The sequence below is a fragment of the Prunus dulcis genome, chromosome 7, assembly GCF_902201215.1.
Source record: "Prunus dulcis chromosome 7, ALMONDv2, whole genome shotgun sequence".
NCBI lineage: Eukaryota > Viridiplantae > Streptophyta > Magnoliopsida > Rosales > Rosaceae > Prunus > Prunus dulcis.
This window is the reverse complement of record NC_047656.1, coordinates 14,914,965-14,930,080: the sequence shown is the minus strand read 5'-3', so window position 1 is coordinate 14,930,080 and position 15,116 is coordinate 14,914,965. Positions and strand designations below refer to the sequence as shown.

The 15,116-nt window shown below is 38.1% G+C and overlaps 2 protein-coding genes across 2 annotated transcripts; one reads left to right on the top strand and one right to left on the bottom strand.

Moving 5' to 3' along the window:
- Positions 1-3,814: 3,814 nt before the first annotated feature.
- On the bottom strand, positions 3,815-5,431 carry LOC117635950 (elongation of fatty acids protein 3-like). Its single transcript, XM_034370345.1, has one exon. It carries the CDS (start codon positions 5,127-5,129, stop codon positions 4,194-4,196), a length of 936 nt encoding a protein of 311 aa, XP_034226236.1. The 5' UTR covers positions 5,130-5,431; the 3' UTR covers positions 3,815-4,193.
- Positions 5,432-8,778: 3,347 nt separating this feature from the next.
- Positions 8,779-10,525, top strand: LOC117636056 (E3 ubiquitin-protein ligase RNF185-like). The gene is made up of 2 exons (XM_034370492.1): positions 8,779-9,005; positions 9,621-10,525. Exon 2 carries the CDS (start codon positions 9,654-9,656, stop codon positions 10,329-10,331), a length of 678 nt encoding a protein of 225 aa, XP_034226383.1. The 5' UTR covers positions 8,779-9,005; positions 9,621-9,653; the 3' UTR covers positions 10,332-10,525.
- Positions 10,526-15,116: the final 4,591 nt, after the last annotated feature.

The following is a 15,116-nucleotide window of genomic DNA, read 5'->3' as shown; positions in this document are numbered from 1 at the left end:
AATCTTTCTTCTAAACAAACCTAATGACATGAGCAAATGAGTTGGAGGGCAGTTTGTGCACCACATACAACAAAAGTGAAATTGGTTTCGAAATCCCTGAAAATTTGGGTACTTGGTTCATACATGACAATGGCAGGCTTCAATTGGACAGGCCAAGTCTTCAATCTCTTTTCACACACCACACACCCCACCCCCCCCTCTCTTTGCCTTGTTATTTAGGTCTTTGATATGGGATGGCATCACATGCGAATGCATTGTCTGACGTGCCCATCCAGTCCCCAAGACACGTGTCAGGTCAAGGTTCATGGGTTGTCATCTTGATCTTGATGAAGAAAAAAGAAAAGGGCAGACCGCCAAGGAACCTCCAAAAAGCTGGGGCTCTATTGATCATGCTGTTAGCGGTCGGTATGGTAGGTGACAAAGTTTTGGACCCATTCACTTTGTTAATGTAACATGCATCCAAACCCACCTCAATCCTAAATCCTATCCAATTCTTGGCCTTGTACCAATTTTAATACTGTGATGCATTGCCTGCCACCGACCTAATGTTGCCTTGCCTACCAGCCATATGAAAATTAACATTTGAAATAATATGATTCTTCAGTTTATTCCCTTCTGTTTGATTTTAAAATGGGATGGGGATTTTGGGATAATGGAATAGAATCATGGTTATCTTTACATGATCTATCCACAGTTGTCATGACATAGGCATGGGGCTGGCTGTGTAAGTTATGTTAGGTCATCTTTTTCCAATTAGTCCCTTAATTTATGATTGTATTTGTCTAGGATTTAAAATATTTAGTTCATTATACGTAACAATTCATTCTTCTTTAAAGACACAGTTCTATACGTGTACTTAAGTTTTTAAATTTGTATTTTTGTTGAGTTATTTTTTGTATATATATAAGTCAGATTGAGATTTGCATAATGTAACCAAAGAGCAATTTGTCCGCAATTTCCTATAGGATTGTGATCCTTTTGTTTGTATTATTATTTTTCTTCACATTATACACATTGAAATTATGTTGACCCAACCCTAAGGCTAAGAGAGAAGTAAGAAATTGTTTATGCGGTTGTGGTTGTGGTTGTGGTTGGGGGGCCAACCAAAGTTTCCGCGCGTGATGCACAACGAAAGTAATGGTGATGTATCCTTAAATCATTGAGTCAATTTCGTACCAAGTTGACAATAATTTTCGTAGGGGTCTCTCTTTTGTATCATTCTTTGTTTGGCAGTTGTGAGAGGTTGTGCCGGCCCAGCTCTGCACTGCTCTTTGGTGCTTGTTTTGTGTGTGCGACGAGGATGGTCTTCCGTGCCCGCACTACTCTTCTGATTATTACTGTGGCTCTGTTTTCCGCCCCCTTTCGTGTGTTTGGCCTGTTGGAATGAATTGACTCTTTGACAAGATACCTTTCAAAGTGCCAAGTGGGTTAAATTCACCAACCAAAAATTGAAATACATTATCAAAGAATCAAAATGACCAAGAGTTTTTGATTTTAGATGTCACTTAAAAGCCTAGATTTCAGCCCATTTTTCAAAACATGCCTAGTCACATTTAGGCCCATCATTCACTGAAGATGTTTTGTAGAAGGTCTAAAAGCAAACCCTTAACGTTTTGATGTGAGTTATTAGCCGAGTCAGAGTGTTCGTTATTTTGCAACCCGAGTTCGATCCTCTTCTTTCGTATATTATAATAAGGAAAAATATTAGATTTATCACATTTTTCATACCATATTGTGTATCACCTCTCTAATAGAGGTGGGCTCTACTTTTATTAGATAAGTGGTACATAATGTGGTATAAAAATATGGTAAGCCTAACATTACCATATAATAAGAGCATTTACAGTGGTCATATGTAAAAGGGGGTGTATATCAGATTTACACCCATCACATCTTGAAAGTGCTACAATGGTTGTATGTATATGGTTGCACATTTACAGTGGTCATATGTAAAAAGGGGTGTATATCATATTTACACCCATCACATCTTGAAAGTGCTGCAATGGTTGTATCTATATGGTTGCACATTTACATTTTCCACCGAAGATGCAAAATTAGATGCGCAATTACATTTTTTTTACACCTTTTGTTGGTGGGACCCACATGAGAAAATGGGGAGATAAATTATGATTTTCTACATATATATATATATATATATGTGTTTATGTTGTTTGTAGGTCACCAAATTTAATTTTTGTAGGTCTATTTGTTTGGAAAAATAAAATAAACATAACACACGCAAAATTAATTTAAAAAATTTAACACGAAAAAAAAATCACAAAAAACCAAATATACATCTTTGAATTAACATTTTTCTCATTAAAACAAAAATCGCATTTACATCTTCCGAATGTATAAAAATAATTTAAAAATAATTTTACATCTCCAAATTTACACCTCCACGTTGTGAATGCTCTTACTAAGAGTAGTTGAAGAAGAAAAAGTAAACCTTTAAAGTCCTGATCAAGTCCAAAGTCCAAAGTCCAAAGTCCAAACTGACCTTGAATAAAAATTGATTTAGAATTGATCAAATGCTTGCATAATTCACACGTAAAGAGAAGTAGCTAGGGTATTGCATTAATACCCGTTAAAGGCCGAATAGCATGGTAAGCGTTAAGACGATTTGTTATGATCCAACCACACGTTTGCTACATGAACGCAAAATGCTCTCATGATAATCATTCATTTATAAAAGCTTATACAACAAATATGACTCAACTTACCTCAAAGCCCACGTAAAAACAGAATTAGGGCATTTTTGCACAATTTCTCTTGCACAAAATCTATGACAAATTGTTGGATGGATCCATATGGAATTTAAGGACATGCCTCTTATGAGGTACCAAATCCCTAACGTCCTCATCAAAAAAATAACCTAAACGTTTATAGACGAACTTAATAATTTGGATAGTATATCCAAATCCATTCCTTCCTGATTGAATAACGGAATTCCTACGGCCCCAACGGGAAATATTCAAGTACCTAAAAGAGCTAGTTATATCAGAATAATTATGTTGGAGTTGAGTCGTATAGCTTCTCATATGTTATGGCTTGGTCCTTTTATGGCGGATATTGGTGCACAAACTCCCAATGAGGTGGTTTTCGGTGGAACTCTATGAACAAATAAAAAAACACAAAGGATTAAACTTGTTTATTTTACTTATCAAATAAACCTCTCGTGTAGTGTTGCAAAGCAATCAATTGAAATTTATGGTATAAAAGCAATATTCTACTTGATCAAATCTAAACTATGCAGAGGGGAATTTGAACTCGGTGCAGAATAAGGAGCACATCCATTCTAGCCAACTTAACTAAATTCATGTCTACCATTGGCTTTTGATTGACTCAGATATTCCTTTGTAGATGCCAAAGCAGCCAAACCATTGAACCAATATTATTGTAATAAGTTGATACAACAACTTAGGACATCATCCGTCTTGGATTGGAGACTGGTAAATTAAGATCCTTTCACTACTTTACAAAACAAAATAATCACACAACACCAATCTAAAGTATTTCCTCTCTCTGGCCTTATTTATTTTTCTAAACAATTGTCATCTACTCGCAAGATTATAACAAAGTGAAAACTGAGAGCCGCTAAATCAAATGAAATGGTTATTTGAGACTTCATGACGCATTATTCTAGCATCGATGCTTTCCCGATACGAGAGTAGAATCCTTTCTTACCATTTATAAACTGAACCATTTTAGACACAATTGCAGCAAAGATTCATCTAACAACCTGGCAAATGATATGATCATATATATAACCTCAGCAGCATTCTATTTACTTACATATCACAAACAATCAAAATACCAAAAAGTAATATAAAGAGGCCACTACTCTTATGAATTCCCATCAAAAGATTTTACTGATCAAAGATTTTACTGATCAATCATGATTCATGAGAAACATAATCATATCAGGTATCAAAAAAGAAAAAGAAAAATCTAATGAGAGAACTGAACTTACCTGACCCCACCTTTTCACACACACCAAAAACCCTCATCTTTTACTTTTACCTCCATTGTAAATGTATACATTATTATTATCATTTTTTTTCTTTATCAAAAGAAATGTATACATAATTAACTTAACTTTATAGACTCTTTTACAGAAAATCTAAAAAGGCAAGCCCCAACCCCACCCCACCCCACCCCACCAAAACTATCATACACTCTAACCCACACTATCAAAGCTCCTTGCCCTTCTTGTCCTTCCCTCCCAATCCAGAAGAACAAGACCGGTCACCAGCCAGAGACTTTACCTCGCCGCCACCGCCGCCGCGGGTCGTTCCCTTTTTATCAAAACCCAGATGAATTCTGACGTAAAAATTCAAAAAGGCCAAGAGAATCACCCCATTCAACACCGAATTGAACACCCATACCCCGATCCCATTGCACCCGCCTCTCATGAAATGTAGCATCAGAACGCCGACGTGGCACGCGACGTTGCAGCCCAGCAGCGCAATCTGGCAGTTCACGACGACCGGGAAGCAGGCGCTTGGCAGACCCACCGCCGTCCAGAACCTGTAGCCGTACACCACCGAGTACACGAGCGTCGTCAACAGTATCGCCAGAACCTGGATCGACTGAGAGAACTCCAGCCACAGGAACGATATCACGGTCAAGATCGAGTGGTTGAAGAGCTGGAAAGGGACGAGCTTACGACGTCGTAGGATCGTGAAGAATGTGCGGAGCATGTGGGGGAATCTGGAGAGGTAGTACATGTACGACCAGAAGAAGACCCGACCCGACGGGCGGGTCCCCAGCGGGAAGCATAGGAGCCACTGGAAAGGAGTTTTGGAGCTGCGCCAGAACCACCGGGTCTCGCGGATTTCGGCGGCGGAGGAAAGGGTGATGCCGGCGAAGATGGTGAAGGAGATTAGGGCCATGGCGAGGCTGTGGACGGCGGGTATGGGCCCGAGCGGGACGGGTCGACCCGACCGGTTTACGACGAGAAGGGAGAAATGGAGGAGGAGGGAGAGGGTGAGGTAGACGGCGATGGCGGTGAAGAGGAAGGACCACGTAGAACCCCAGGAGTGGGCGTGGCTCCAGCGGAAGCCAACGATGGATGGGTGCTCCGAGAGCCAGAATGTTAGGGTCTGGATCACGGGTTGACCCGACATTGGTTCTGCCGGGTTGGGGACGGAGCAGACGGTGGAGGTGGCGTGTCACGTCGTTTTTTGGGAAGGGAAACGACGGGAAACGGCCCTTCACGCTATGGCGGGTGGGTCTGGAGGCTCTGTCTCACATGGAGTCATTCATTCATTCGTTCACTCACATTTTTCTGGTTTTTTTTATTTTTTATTTTGGAAATTTTGGGTGGGGAATTTTAGGGGTTGTTTTAGTTTCTTGAGAGAGAGAGAGAAACGAGAGGCAGTAGTGTAGGGTTATTAAATTAAGGGATGGAAATGAATCAAATGACTGGCGGGCATGAAGCCAAGAAGTAGTGATGGAAATTTTGCAGTTTTGGAAGACACGTGGACGGGTTTGGTTGGACGTGTGTGTATGTGTTGTGGTGGGTACGGGGCTCCGACGTGTGCGAAGGACTAAACTAAGTCTTCGTCTTGGTGATACACTCAGTTAGTCGTCCACACACGCATGTAATTTCAAACTCTAGAGGTTTATGCATCCTATAGTAAGCATAATACACATCAACAACTACAAATCAGTTATGCATTCACGCACAACTTACCCTAGCATAGTACATTTCTTGGATGATTTACGAGGAAATAGATACACATATTTTTCTTTTGATTAATGCATGAGGGGGGGACTTGAATTTTAAACCCCCAAGTAAAGATAATAAGAAGTAAATGTACATGTATTTATAGTTGGGAAGATATTTTTGAGATTGGGGTTGGGTTGGGGGTTATGGGGACCATTTTCACTTTTATGGTTCATATATTTATGAGAGTGTGATTTTATTGATTGATGTTCATCACCGCCGTGATTTTGATGCTTTGTAAGGTCTTTCTTGGTTCAAAGGACACGTCAAAAGTTCGGGCAAATTAAACATCTATTAAAATCATACTAGTTTATGGGACACGTTTTGGTCATTTTGTGGGTGTGGCAGCATTCGGAAAAATGATCCGATTAGACACTGAAAGATGTGCACATATTATATATGATGTTACTAACTTTTTTACTCTCAAGGTCATACGCTATATCAGCCGCTTATCTCCTTTATATGTGGTACTTACAATGCATTATTAATAATAGAATTCGTGAAAGAAACGTTATATTGCTTGGATTGCACAATTTTGTGGGTGGAGAAGTTAATGCGGGTGCCTTTTTTCTGTTTCTTAATTTGTTGGATTTATATGACAAATTGGCGGGTGGAGTGGAGGATATGAATGGATTTGGGGAGTTGGAAAGAAGAGCATCTTTGCTGAGGATACCCCTCACGGAGAGCAGTAGATAGGTACTTTAAATAAATAAATAGCATATTGCCTACTTTCCTAAGTTGCAATCAATTTGTTTGTCACTCAAAAGTTTGAACGTGACGAATGGCATGGGGTCCTCTACTCTCTTGTAATAAGTGACGTCGTCATAATCAGATAATGACTCTAAGGCCATATCCATGCTTTCATGAATTAAGAAAATGTATATTATTGTTGATATTTATAGTCTGGCTAATGTATAAGGAAGAAGAAGGTGCTTCAAAGGCATTATTATTGGGTAAATTATGTACATTTAGGTTGAGGTTATTGCCTCACCTGTAAGACTAAAATAGTTCTGATTTATAGTCCGATAACATAATGATTTTTCTATTTGCATGTAATACCGAATCAAATTGCTTTGAGTGGTTTGGTTCGGCTAGTTTGAACTGTTCAGACAGCTTTTACGCATCCTTACTAATATGCATCATAGTAACTTATTCTATGATTTAATACTAGTGATCAAGACCGTTAATCAAATACAATTATATCCAAAATGTTACATTCTAGAAAAAAACCATATATTATTTGAATGCACTGCTCATGGATACTCTTTGCAGCCGTGACTGATCATTCTGGGCCATCTTGCGGGGGCAGTGAAGGTGAAAAGGAGATGCCAAAATTGTAGCAAGTTCCAACACGTTCAACATTACACAAGATGTGGATTCCTTGATGTGGAAAACACCATATTGCACCCACCCTATGCAATTTTCATTTTTGTCTGAAAGTAACTGTAAAATGACACTTCACTATTGCAACTTTGCAATCCATCTTTTCTAGAATGAGATCCCTCAATTTAAAGAAATTCTTATATCGGCAGTCTGGACTACATGATTGTGCGATCATCTTCAATTTAAGTCCATGGTTGTAGATGCGTTTTACATGTTTTGAGAGCTACAAATGGTCTATGGCCCATAGCTGGGGACGACCTTATATAAGTGTGATGTCGTATCCTCAAGGTAGTCCATTTGTAGTCCCACTCTTACCAGTGTGATGTCGTATACGACAAATGCACAGAAGAACCACTCCTCAATCTAAGTTAGGCAAAAGATCAATACTAAAAAAATGTTGCTTTTATGCCAAACCCAAACCATATACTTTGAGTAAGTACCACTCAAATTCCTGATGAAAACTGCGAGTAAAGAAAAAATGGTATAGTTGATCAGATTGTGACACCCACAAAGTTGGTTTGTATAAAGACGTCAAGTTGGCTTCAAAAAGTAAGGAAAAAGGTGGGTCTTGGGTCTTGGACTAACCAAATTTCAAACGTCCATGATGGCTGGCTGCGTCTTGCTAATTGACAGTTGGTATTTGAGACGACAGATTTTGATTCAGTCAGTTGGTTTTCTTTAGCAGTTTCAGGCTTTCAGCTTCTGTTAAAATGAGACAAAGTTCTTTCGGCTGCAAGAGGTGCATGAGGTTAGGCCTACTCAATTAAATACGTGAAAGGAAGGGACTAATTGGGTTAGCACTGTTGCAAGTTGACGATCAAAATTTGGCCCAAACCAAACTAGTCTAGTGTCGGCCCAAAAAAAGAGAGAGGCCTTTTTTTGTTTTTGAGGTATTAAGAGCATTTTCGATGGATATGTTAAATTCAATCTGACATTTTTAGTATGTAGAAAACATAGTTGAGATTCATTTAAGCCGAAATGTTAAATTCCATGTGGAATAACATTTCTCCATTTGTGATTTTTTTTTTAATTTTCAATTATTGTGCTTTAAAAGTAATAAACAAATCAACACCAATATAGTAGTATAATATTTTAATTTAACACGGCGGGTATCTTGTTGAGTTTTCAAAATTTTGGAATTGGAGAAGTAATTTTTTGAATGTCTAGAAGGAACCACTTTCAAGTATTTATTTTCTAAAAAATATATTTCAATTTTAATAAAAAAGTTCAACCTACTTCTAATAAAAACAATCAAATACTAATGTTTATGAGTTTCAACAACTTAACAAAAAAAGAAGAAGTAATATTTAATTATTCTTTTATTTTTCCACAGAAAATTGTTTTATTATTATTATTTTCCTATAAGAAATATTATTTTATTTTTCTTTCTTACACAAGCAAAATTGAAAAGGAGAATTCAAACACAGAACTTCGAATGCAGGGTGCAAACCCCTTGCAATATTCATTATTTTGTTGATTTGGACATTGGTTTCAACTGCTAACGGGCCGGGCTTGTAAAAGCCTTTAGAAATACCGGTAGGCCTGTCGAGGACAAAATATCATTGGAAACCCAATCACCATCAAACACCATAAAGCGTCCGATTCCGACGAGAAAACGCAATAGAACCGTCGGATAAAATCCGCAGTTTGGTGGGAAATAGAATAGACGCACGTAATTTTAATGCGGGCAGCCCGCCAGCGTGGAAGACGAGAAAAGGCAAAATTGGAAAAAGCCCTGGAATCTTCCTCTTGCCACGATAGAGAGCTTCTCGGTCGCATCCTCCTAATATTAGAACTAGACTTTTCCTTTCCAGTAAACACTTCATCTTTTGCCTCTCTCTATCTCTCTCTTTTCCGTAACGAGACTCAATCAAATTTTACACACCAAAAGGTAAATTTTAGTTTTTTTTTCTTTCTGTAATTTATATTCAACCAGTTGTTTTATTACCTTGATTTGATTATTATTCTTCCCTTTTCTTGTTTGGGTTTGAATGATTTCTAGGGTTTTTTGTTTGTTTGTTGGATTTTCTATACTGAATAAATTCACTCAACTTTTCTGATCTGTGTGGTCCTTTTTGCTTAAGTTTTTGTTCTTTTCTCTGATCTGACCGGTTATAATTTAGTGAGTCGGTTTGGGTTCTGAATATTTTTATGATCTTATATTTCTCCAGATTTTGTATGTTTATTTTATGTGAATTGTTTCTGGGAGATCTAATCTTGCTCAGGGATTCAGTTTAGGGTTTTCATCGATTTCATTCTAAATGATAAATATTTGGTGTTTTTCTCAATTTATTTGTTTTTTGGAGATTGAATAGTTCATATGTTTGTGCTTAATTTATTTATTGGTTTGTGATAGTTTTTGCATCTCTCTGAACAATCTGAATATGCTCTGTATCTGTATGTATTTTATGTGTTCCATCTGTATCTGAATCTGTTTTCTTGTGGTAATAATAATCAATTTCTATGATTAATGAAAAAAAAAAGGTGATATTTCCATAAACTGCAGGTATTTGCTGTTTGAAGTTTTGTGGGTACTGAGATGGCAAGTGGTTTTGGGGAATCAACAAGCGTGCCACCTCAAAGCCCGTCTTGCTCGGGCAATAATGCCAATGATGTGGGCGATTTTGAATGCAATATCTGCTTTGACTTAGCCCAAGACCCAATCATAACCCTTTGTGGTCACCTCTTCTGCTGGCCTTGTCTGTACAGATGGCTCCACCATCACTCGCATTCCCAAGAATGCCCGGTTTGCAAGGCCCTCGTACAAGAGGAGAAGTTGGTTCCTCTTTATGGTAGGGGCAAGACGCAAACTGATCCAAGATCAAAGTCATATCCAGGCATCAATATTCCAAATCGCCCAGCTGGGCAGAGGCCTCAAACTGCCCCTCCTCCGGAGACCAATCAGTTTACCAATTATGGCTCTGGATTCATGGGGGGATTTGTACCAATGGCAACTGCGAGGATTGGTAACTTCACATTGGCCACTGCATTTGGTGGTCTGATACCGTCATTGCTTAACATTCATTATCATGGGTTCCCGGATGCTACTGTGTATGGAACAACTTCTGGTTTCCCTTATGGGTTCAGTTCATTTCACGGGGGCCATGCTCACGGATTCCCTCAGCCGGCAAGTCAAAGGCAGCAGGTTGACAATGTTTTGAAGAATCTTTTTTTGTTAATTGGTGTCTTTGTGATCCTTGCGCTGATTTGTTGGTAAAATGATTTGCCGTTTTAAACTTTGAAGCCAATGTGTTTGTTTAGTGTTGCTGCTCTTATATGTGTAAATACATTAGCTTAATTTCTACTCGAGAAGGTTGACCTGTTAGTACTTTTGGCCAATTCTGTTGGCTGTTATAAACATCTGCAACAGACATAAAAATATCATAATAAATGGCTTGCAGTTGAACTCTCTCTCTCTCTCTCTCTCTCTCTCTCTGTGTTGTGAATATGATTGTTGTGGGTTCTTTTACTTCAAAATTAGATATGCCCTATGTATATCCACCAACATGAATGCGGGAACGTTTTACTTCCTTGGCGTATTTGTTAACTTCTTGTGGTATTTTACCATGTGCAACAGCCATAAAATTTCATAATAAAAGGTTGCAGTCTCTCTCTCTGGTGAACTTGACTGTTGTGTGATTTTGACATGTTTTGGGATTTTAGGTCTTCAATGTTAGCTGTAGAGTGAGAGTGAGGCCTGCTAGGTAGGAACTGGAAAAACATTGTTGGATGGTCCATAGGTCCATTTTGTTTTTGGCTCTTGATTTGATTTTGCTGAAGCCATGGCCGTTGTCAGTTGAATTAATATTTTTTAGACAAGTACTGTTGCCTCTACTTAGTCCTACTATTGGCCTTTACCTGTTGCTAAGTGTTCTTGCTTCTGAACTCGAACATTCTTATGTTGTTCCTGTACATTTCAGTCCATTTCCAATTCCAGTTTCAAAGGATCTCCCAGTATTGAAGATGGTAAAATTTAGGGTTGTTTCTATAGCATAAGATCAAAATTCTATTTGTTCATGTTCTCTCCTCTTTGGTTTTACCCCTCTTCTATAAAGAAAACTTGCACAACAGGGACCTTACTTTGCTCGATATCTCATGGAAGAAAGAAAAGAGAAAATAGAATCATATTCTTGTGGTACACACCCGGCCTGACTTTGTGAAGTTGTGTCCTTAGGTAGTGGGACAAGCAATGTTGTTTATATTCCTTTCCTTTTTAAACTGATTTGAATGATGTGAGTGCCACACTTTGCTTGGCCACACAAAGGGAAAGTATCAAGCATCTCTAATAATCTCCCTTTTCTACTTTTAAATGATGTGAGAGCCACTTAGTGTCATTGTCAATTCAATTAGGTGAAATGGTTTCTTTCTTTTTACTGTATTTCGGATGTATGACGGGGAAAGAAAACTGGGTAATCTTCTTGTTAACTAAAAAGAAAAGTATGTTTAACTAGCTCTTGATCTATTGGTACTGCTCGTCTCTCAATGCTGGAAGAGGTGCAATGCAAGTAGAGAGAGCATATACGTTTGGCCAAAAAACAAACAAAAGCAAGCATATGTTAATGTTGGGCGTTGTAGTACGGATGTTGTGTGCGTACGTAAGAGATCCATGTGATGGTTGGTAACCAAATAATTGTGAACATAATTTTTTCCTGTATGTTGTTTTGCAATGATGAATGGGTTATGAAAATAACGACGGGACAGAATGATAATTCATATCTCCATTATAACCCCTTTGATTTGATCTTACTGGCAGTGTTACCACAGAGCAAATTATATAATGTTCCTTTCCTTGGCTCTTTGAGGTTTGCTACCCAACCTTTGTGGTTGAGGAGACCCTAATAGCCCCGAGGGTAAGGGTCGTGCCTTGTGCGACTTCACCACCAAGATCAAGGTTTAGGCGAACAACCTAACACCATTATGCCTCATCTGAGAAGGTTTCCATCAAGCAACCAGTCACTTTAATGCTCTGCTTAGTTACGAGCCCACGCTACTAGGCTCGGCCCTTTTCATAGCTCTTTAGTTGTTAAAAATTGTGATAAGTTATGTTGTTTCCACTAAATCTTTGATAACCTTATAAGTTTGATGTTGCCCTAGAATTTTTAACCAAATAAAAAACTTTGTAATTGATCGGTTTGATTGAAAATTGAAAACTAAAACCAATATCTTTCTTTCTATCTTTTTTTCAATAAGTGAAAGCACCTCTGTCAAACGAACACACAAGTGAAAAGCACAAGAAGCAATTTCAACTTCAAGTACGTACGAACCAATCATTGAGAGAAGGTAACTATGAAAAGCAGACGTGGATCCAATTGTTGCCATCGATCTGCCAAACAAACCGCGTCGGTGAGTTGGTCTAATACTACGAGTGTATGACTATCTACAAGACTAATCTAACTAATGAATATTTGATTGCTTAGTCAACTTATTAAATGAATATACAGAGAGGAGATGAACAAGAAGACGGAAACACGGCCTTGGGACAACTAGCTAACTCATATTTGTCATCTTCCTTTTCTTCGACTCCCCCCAACCTCAGTTTTGTTCTGTTAGGCTTAATTAAAGTCCTTGGTGTACGGTTTCTTTGCTTGCTTCAAACTTTTCAGTGACCTTTGAGTTTTAGGCATGTTTCCACAAGTTGACCAACCTAGGTCATACTTGTTCTGCCAAACCATTTGAGCTGAAACAAGTTATTTTATTAAACAAGAGTGAAAATCTCACTAACCATGATCTTTAGTTTTTGAAAAACACACAGATTTTCTTCCCTTCATAATCTCATATGATTAAATAATTGAGGGCTTGTTTGGCTATACCATTGAAAACCAATTTTCAAATCATCAAATCAGTGTCCGCCAGATCACAAACTCGCTACCAGACGAATTTTTCTATCATTGTTTTTTACAGTGGTGTAATTGAACAACGAAAGCTGTTTTAAAATGCCCAAGGGCAGAGACAGAGCAAGTAAAACTCAGCCATCCATTTGTGCAGGCCTTGAGATGATGGGGGAGGGCCCCATGGGGAAGTGATTGGGCCCATGTAGACGGCTGGGATCTCACTGGGCTTTTGTCTTTTAGGTTAAAAAACAATCAAAATCCATTTGTCTTAACGTAGTTTCTGACCCAATATATACAAAAACGCGTTTTCAAGAACTGGACAACTAGCAACATTAGCATTGCTGCATGCTTTTTCAGACAAAGGAGGGTTGCCAATTGGCCATTGGACTGACTTTCTGGTAACCCTTTTTGCCTTCCCCCGCCGTGGCCCTACCTTTTGTGGCCCTGGGCCCCACCGTTTGTGTCGGTGACACTACTCCACAGTGACTGGAGACACATGCCCTAGGAAACAATAAAGTCCAGAAGCAAAATGTGAACCCTACAAGTTAAACTTCCATTTTTTTTCAATAGAAGATGTTCTCTCGTTTCAAATTACATTGTTATTCTAAGATAATGATTTAAATTTCATCTCGCTCATGTTAAAATTGGACTTTGATTTTGGTTATTTAGACCATTCAAGAAGGCTGTATATAGGTCAAGTGATTAACAGTAGTTATTCGTGTACCGAATATTCTGTATTTGCGTTGCCGACGAGGGTTGGTTTAGTTGGTAAGGTCCCTGCACTATAGTTCTCGTTGGTGTGCAATCTGTAATTTTCTACATAAATCCATACTGATGACAACTATCAGTTAGCTGCCACACTAAGTTCTTCCACTCGAGGTTGTGGATCTGTCTTGACGCTAGTGGTAAGAGAGTAGCCAATCTCCCTCTAAACTTTTCTTTAGCAAAAAAATGAAAAAAGTCATGTGTTTGAATTCCGCTTTTCTCAATATCTCTTTATTAAGAAAAAAAAGACTGTGACATTTGAAACCCTAATAATTTGAAAGTGCTTTGTGAGTTTCTCATGCAGCTGTCGCACATGGCTCGTGGTTTGTATAAAAATGGGAAAAGCTCAAATAATGGAAGGAGCTTCTCCATGCTTTCTGTTAAAGGGCAAATGACTTATAATTGCAGGGCATGTTATCAGCACATGCCATTAATGATATAGTCGCGGCTGTATTTTGAATGGAATAATTTAGTTTAATTTAGCATGTAATGTAACACCTTTTTTCTTTTCTTTTTTTTCTTTCATAGCATTGTGTTTTGCTGTTACCGACGAACCAATAACAGAGAAATATATTTAGGTTAGATCTTGCTGTTTTCTTGAGTCTATTAGCATAAGAGCAAGACGACTTTTTGCATTAAAAAAAATATTAACTTGGAAAGTGTAACTTCGATGACTTGAGCGAATTAATCCCAAATTTTTATACTAGCTAATCTCTATTATGTAAAATGATTATAGAATATTACGATAATACGATCATGTGGTATATTTTATAACTAATTCACCTCAAATTATATGGCCAAAACTTTACGCACAGCGTGTAACCATAATTTCAAAAAGACTTAATTAAAATGGTTTTCATATTAATTAACAAGGTTGGATGCTAAAGTTGATGAAGAAAGTCAAATGAGAAATGTTCAAAAAGATCGGGAACAACTTAATCATTCATTTGCTTTTAGCTAATTAGTAATAATGAATTAAAAGGGAAAGAGATCCGAACAAAATTAAAAAGTGTTAGAAGGATCACAAGGACGCAAAACACTTTCTACTATTTTCTAGTTTGGCTGTCAAAATCCATTTTCAGAAAATAACCAACCAGGCAGCCGAGTTTTCCCTTTCAATGAAGATCATCAGTCCAGGTGTCACTTTTGGGTCCTACTCAAAGGGCCAGGTGGCAACTCTCTTGCTGTACTGTAGTTAATTATCCTGACAAGTTAAAAGCTAAAAAAAAATATCAGGTCGTACAATATAATGAGGTGGCTGGCTGAGAATATGAACACAAATTTTTTCCAAGTGCCCCCATCATTGAGACAGACATGAATTGCTTATGTGGGGCTTTGCATTAAGTGTTTTCCCTCCAATACCCGGAACAAAGAAAAAGATCGAGCATAAGAAATTATACAGCTCA

What these genes read in the sequence shown, in the direction of transcription:
- LOC117635950 (XM_034370345.1), bottom strand. Translation starts at nt 5,129, where the DNA reads ATGTCGGGTCAACCCGTGATCCAGACCCTAACATTCTGGCTCTCGGAG.
- LOC117636056 (XM_034370492.1), top strand. Translation starts at nt 9,654, where the DNA reads ATGGCAAGTGGTTTTGGGGAATCAACAAGCGTGCCACCTCAAAGCCCG.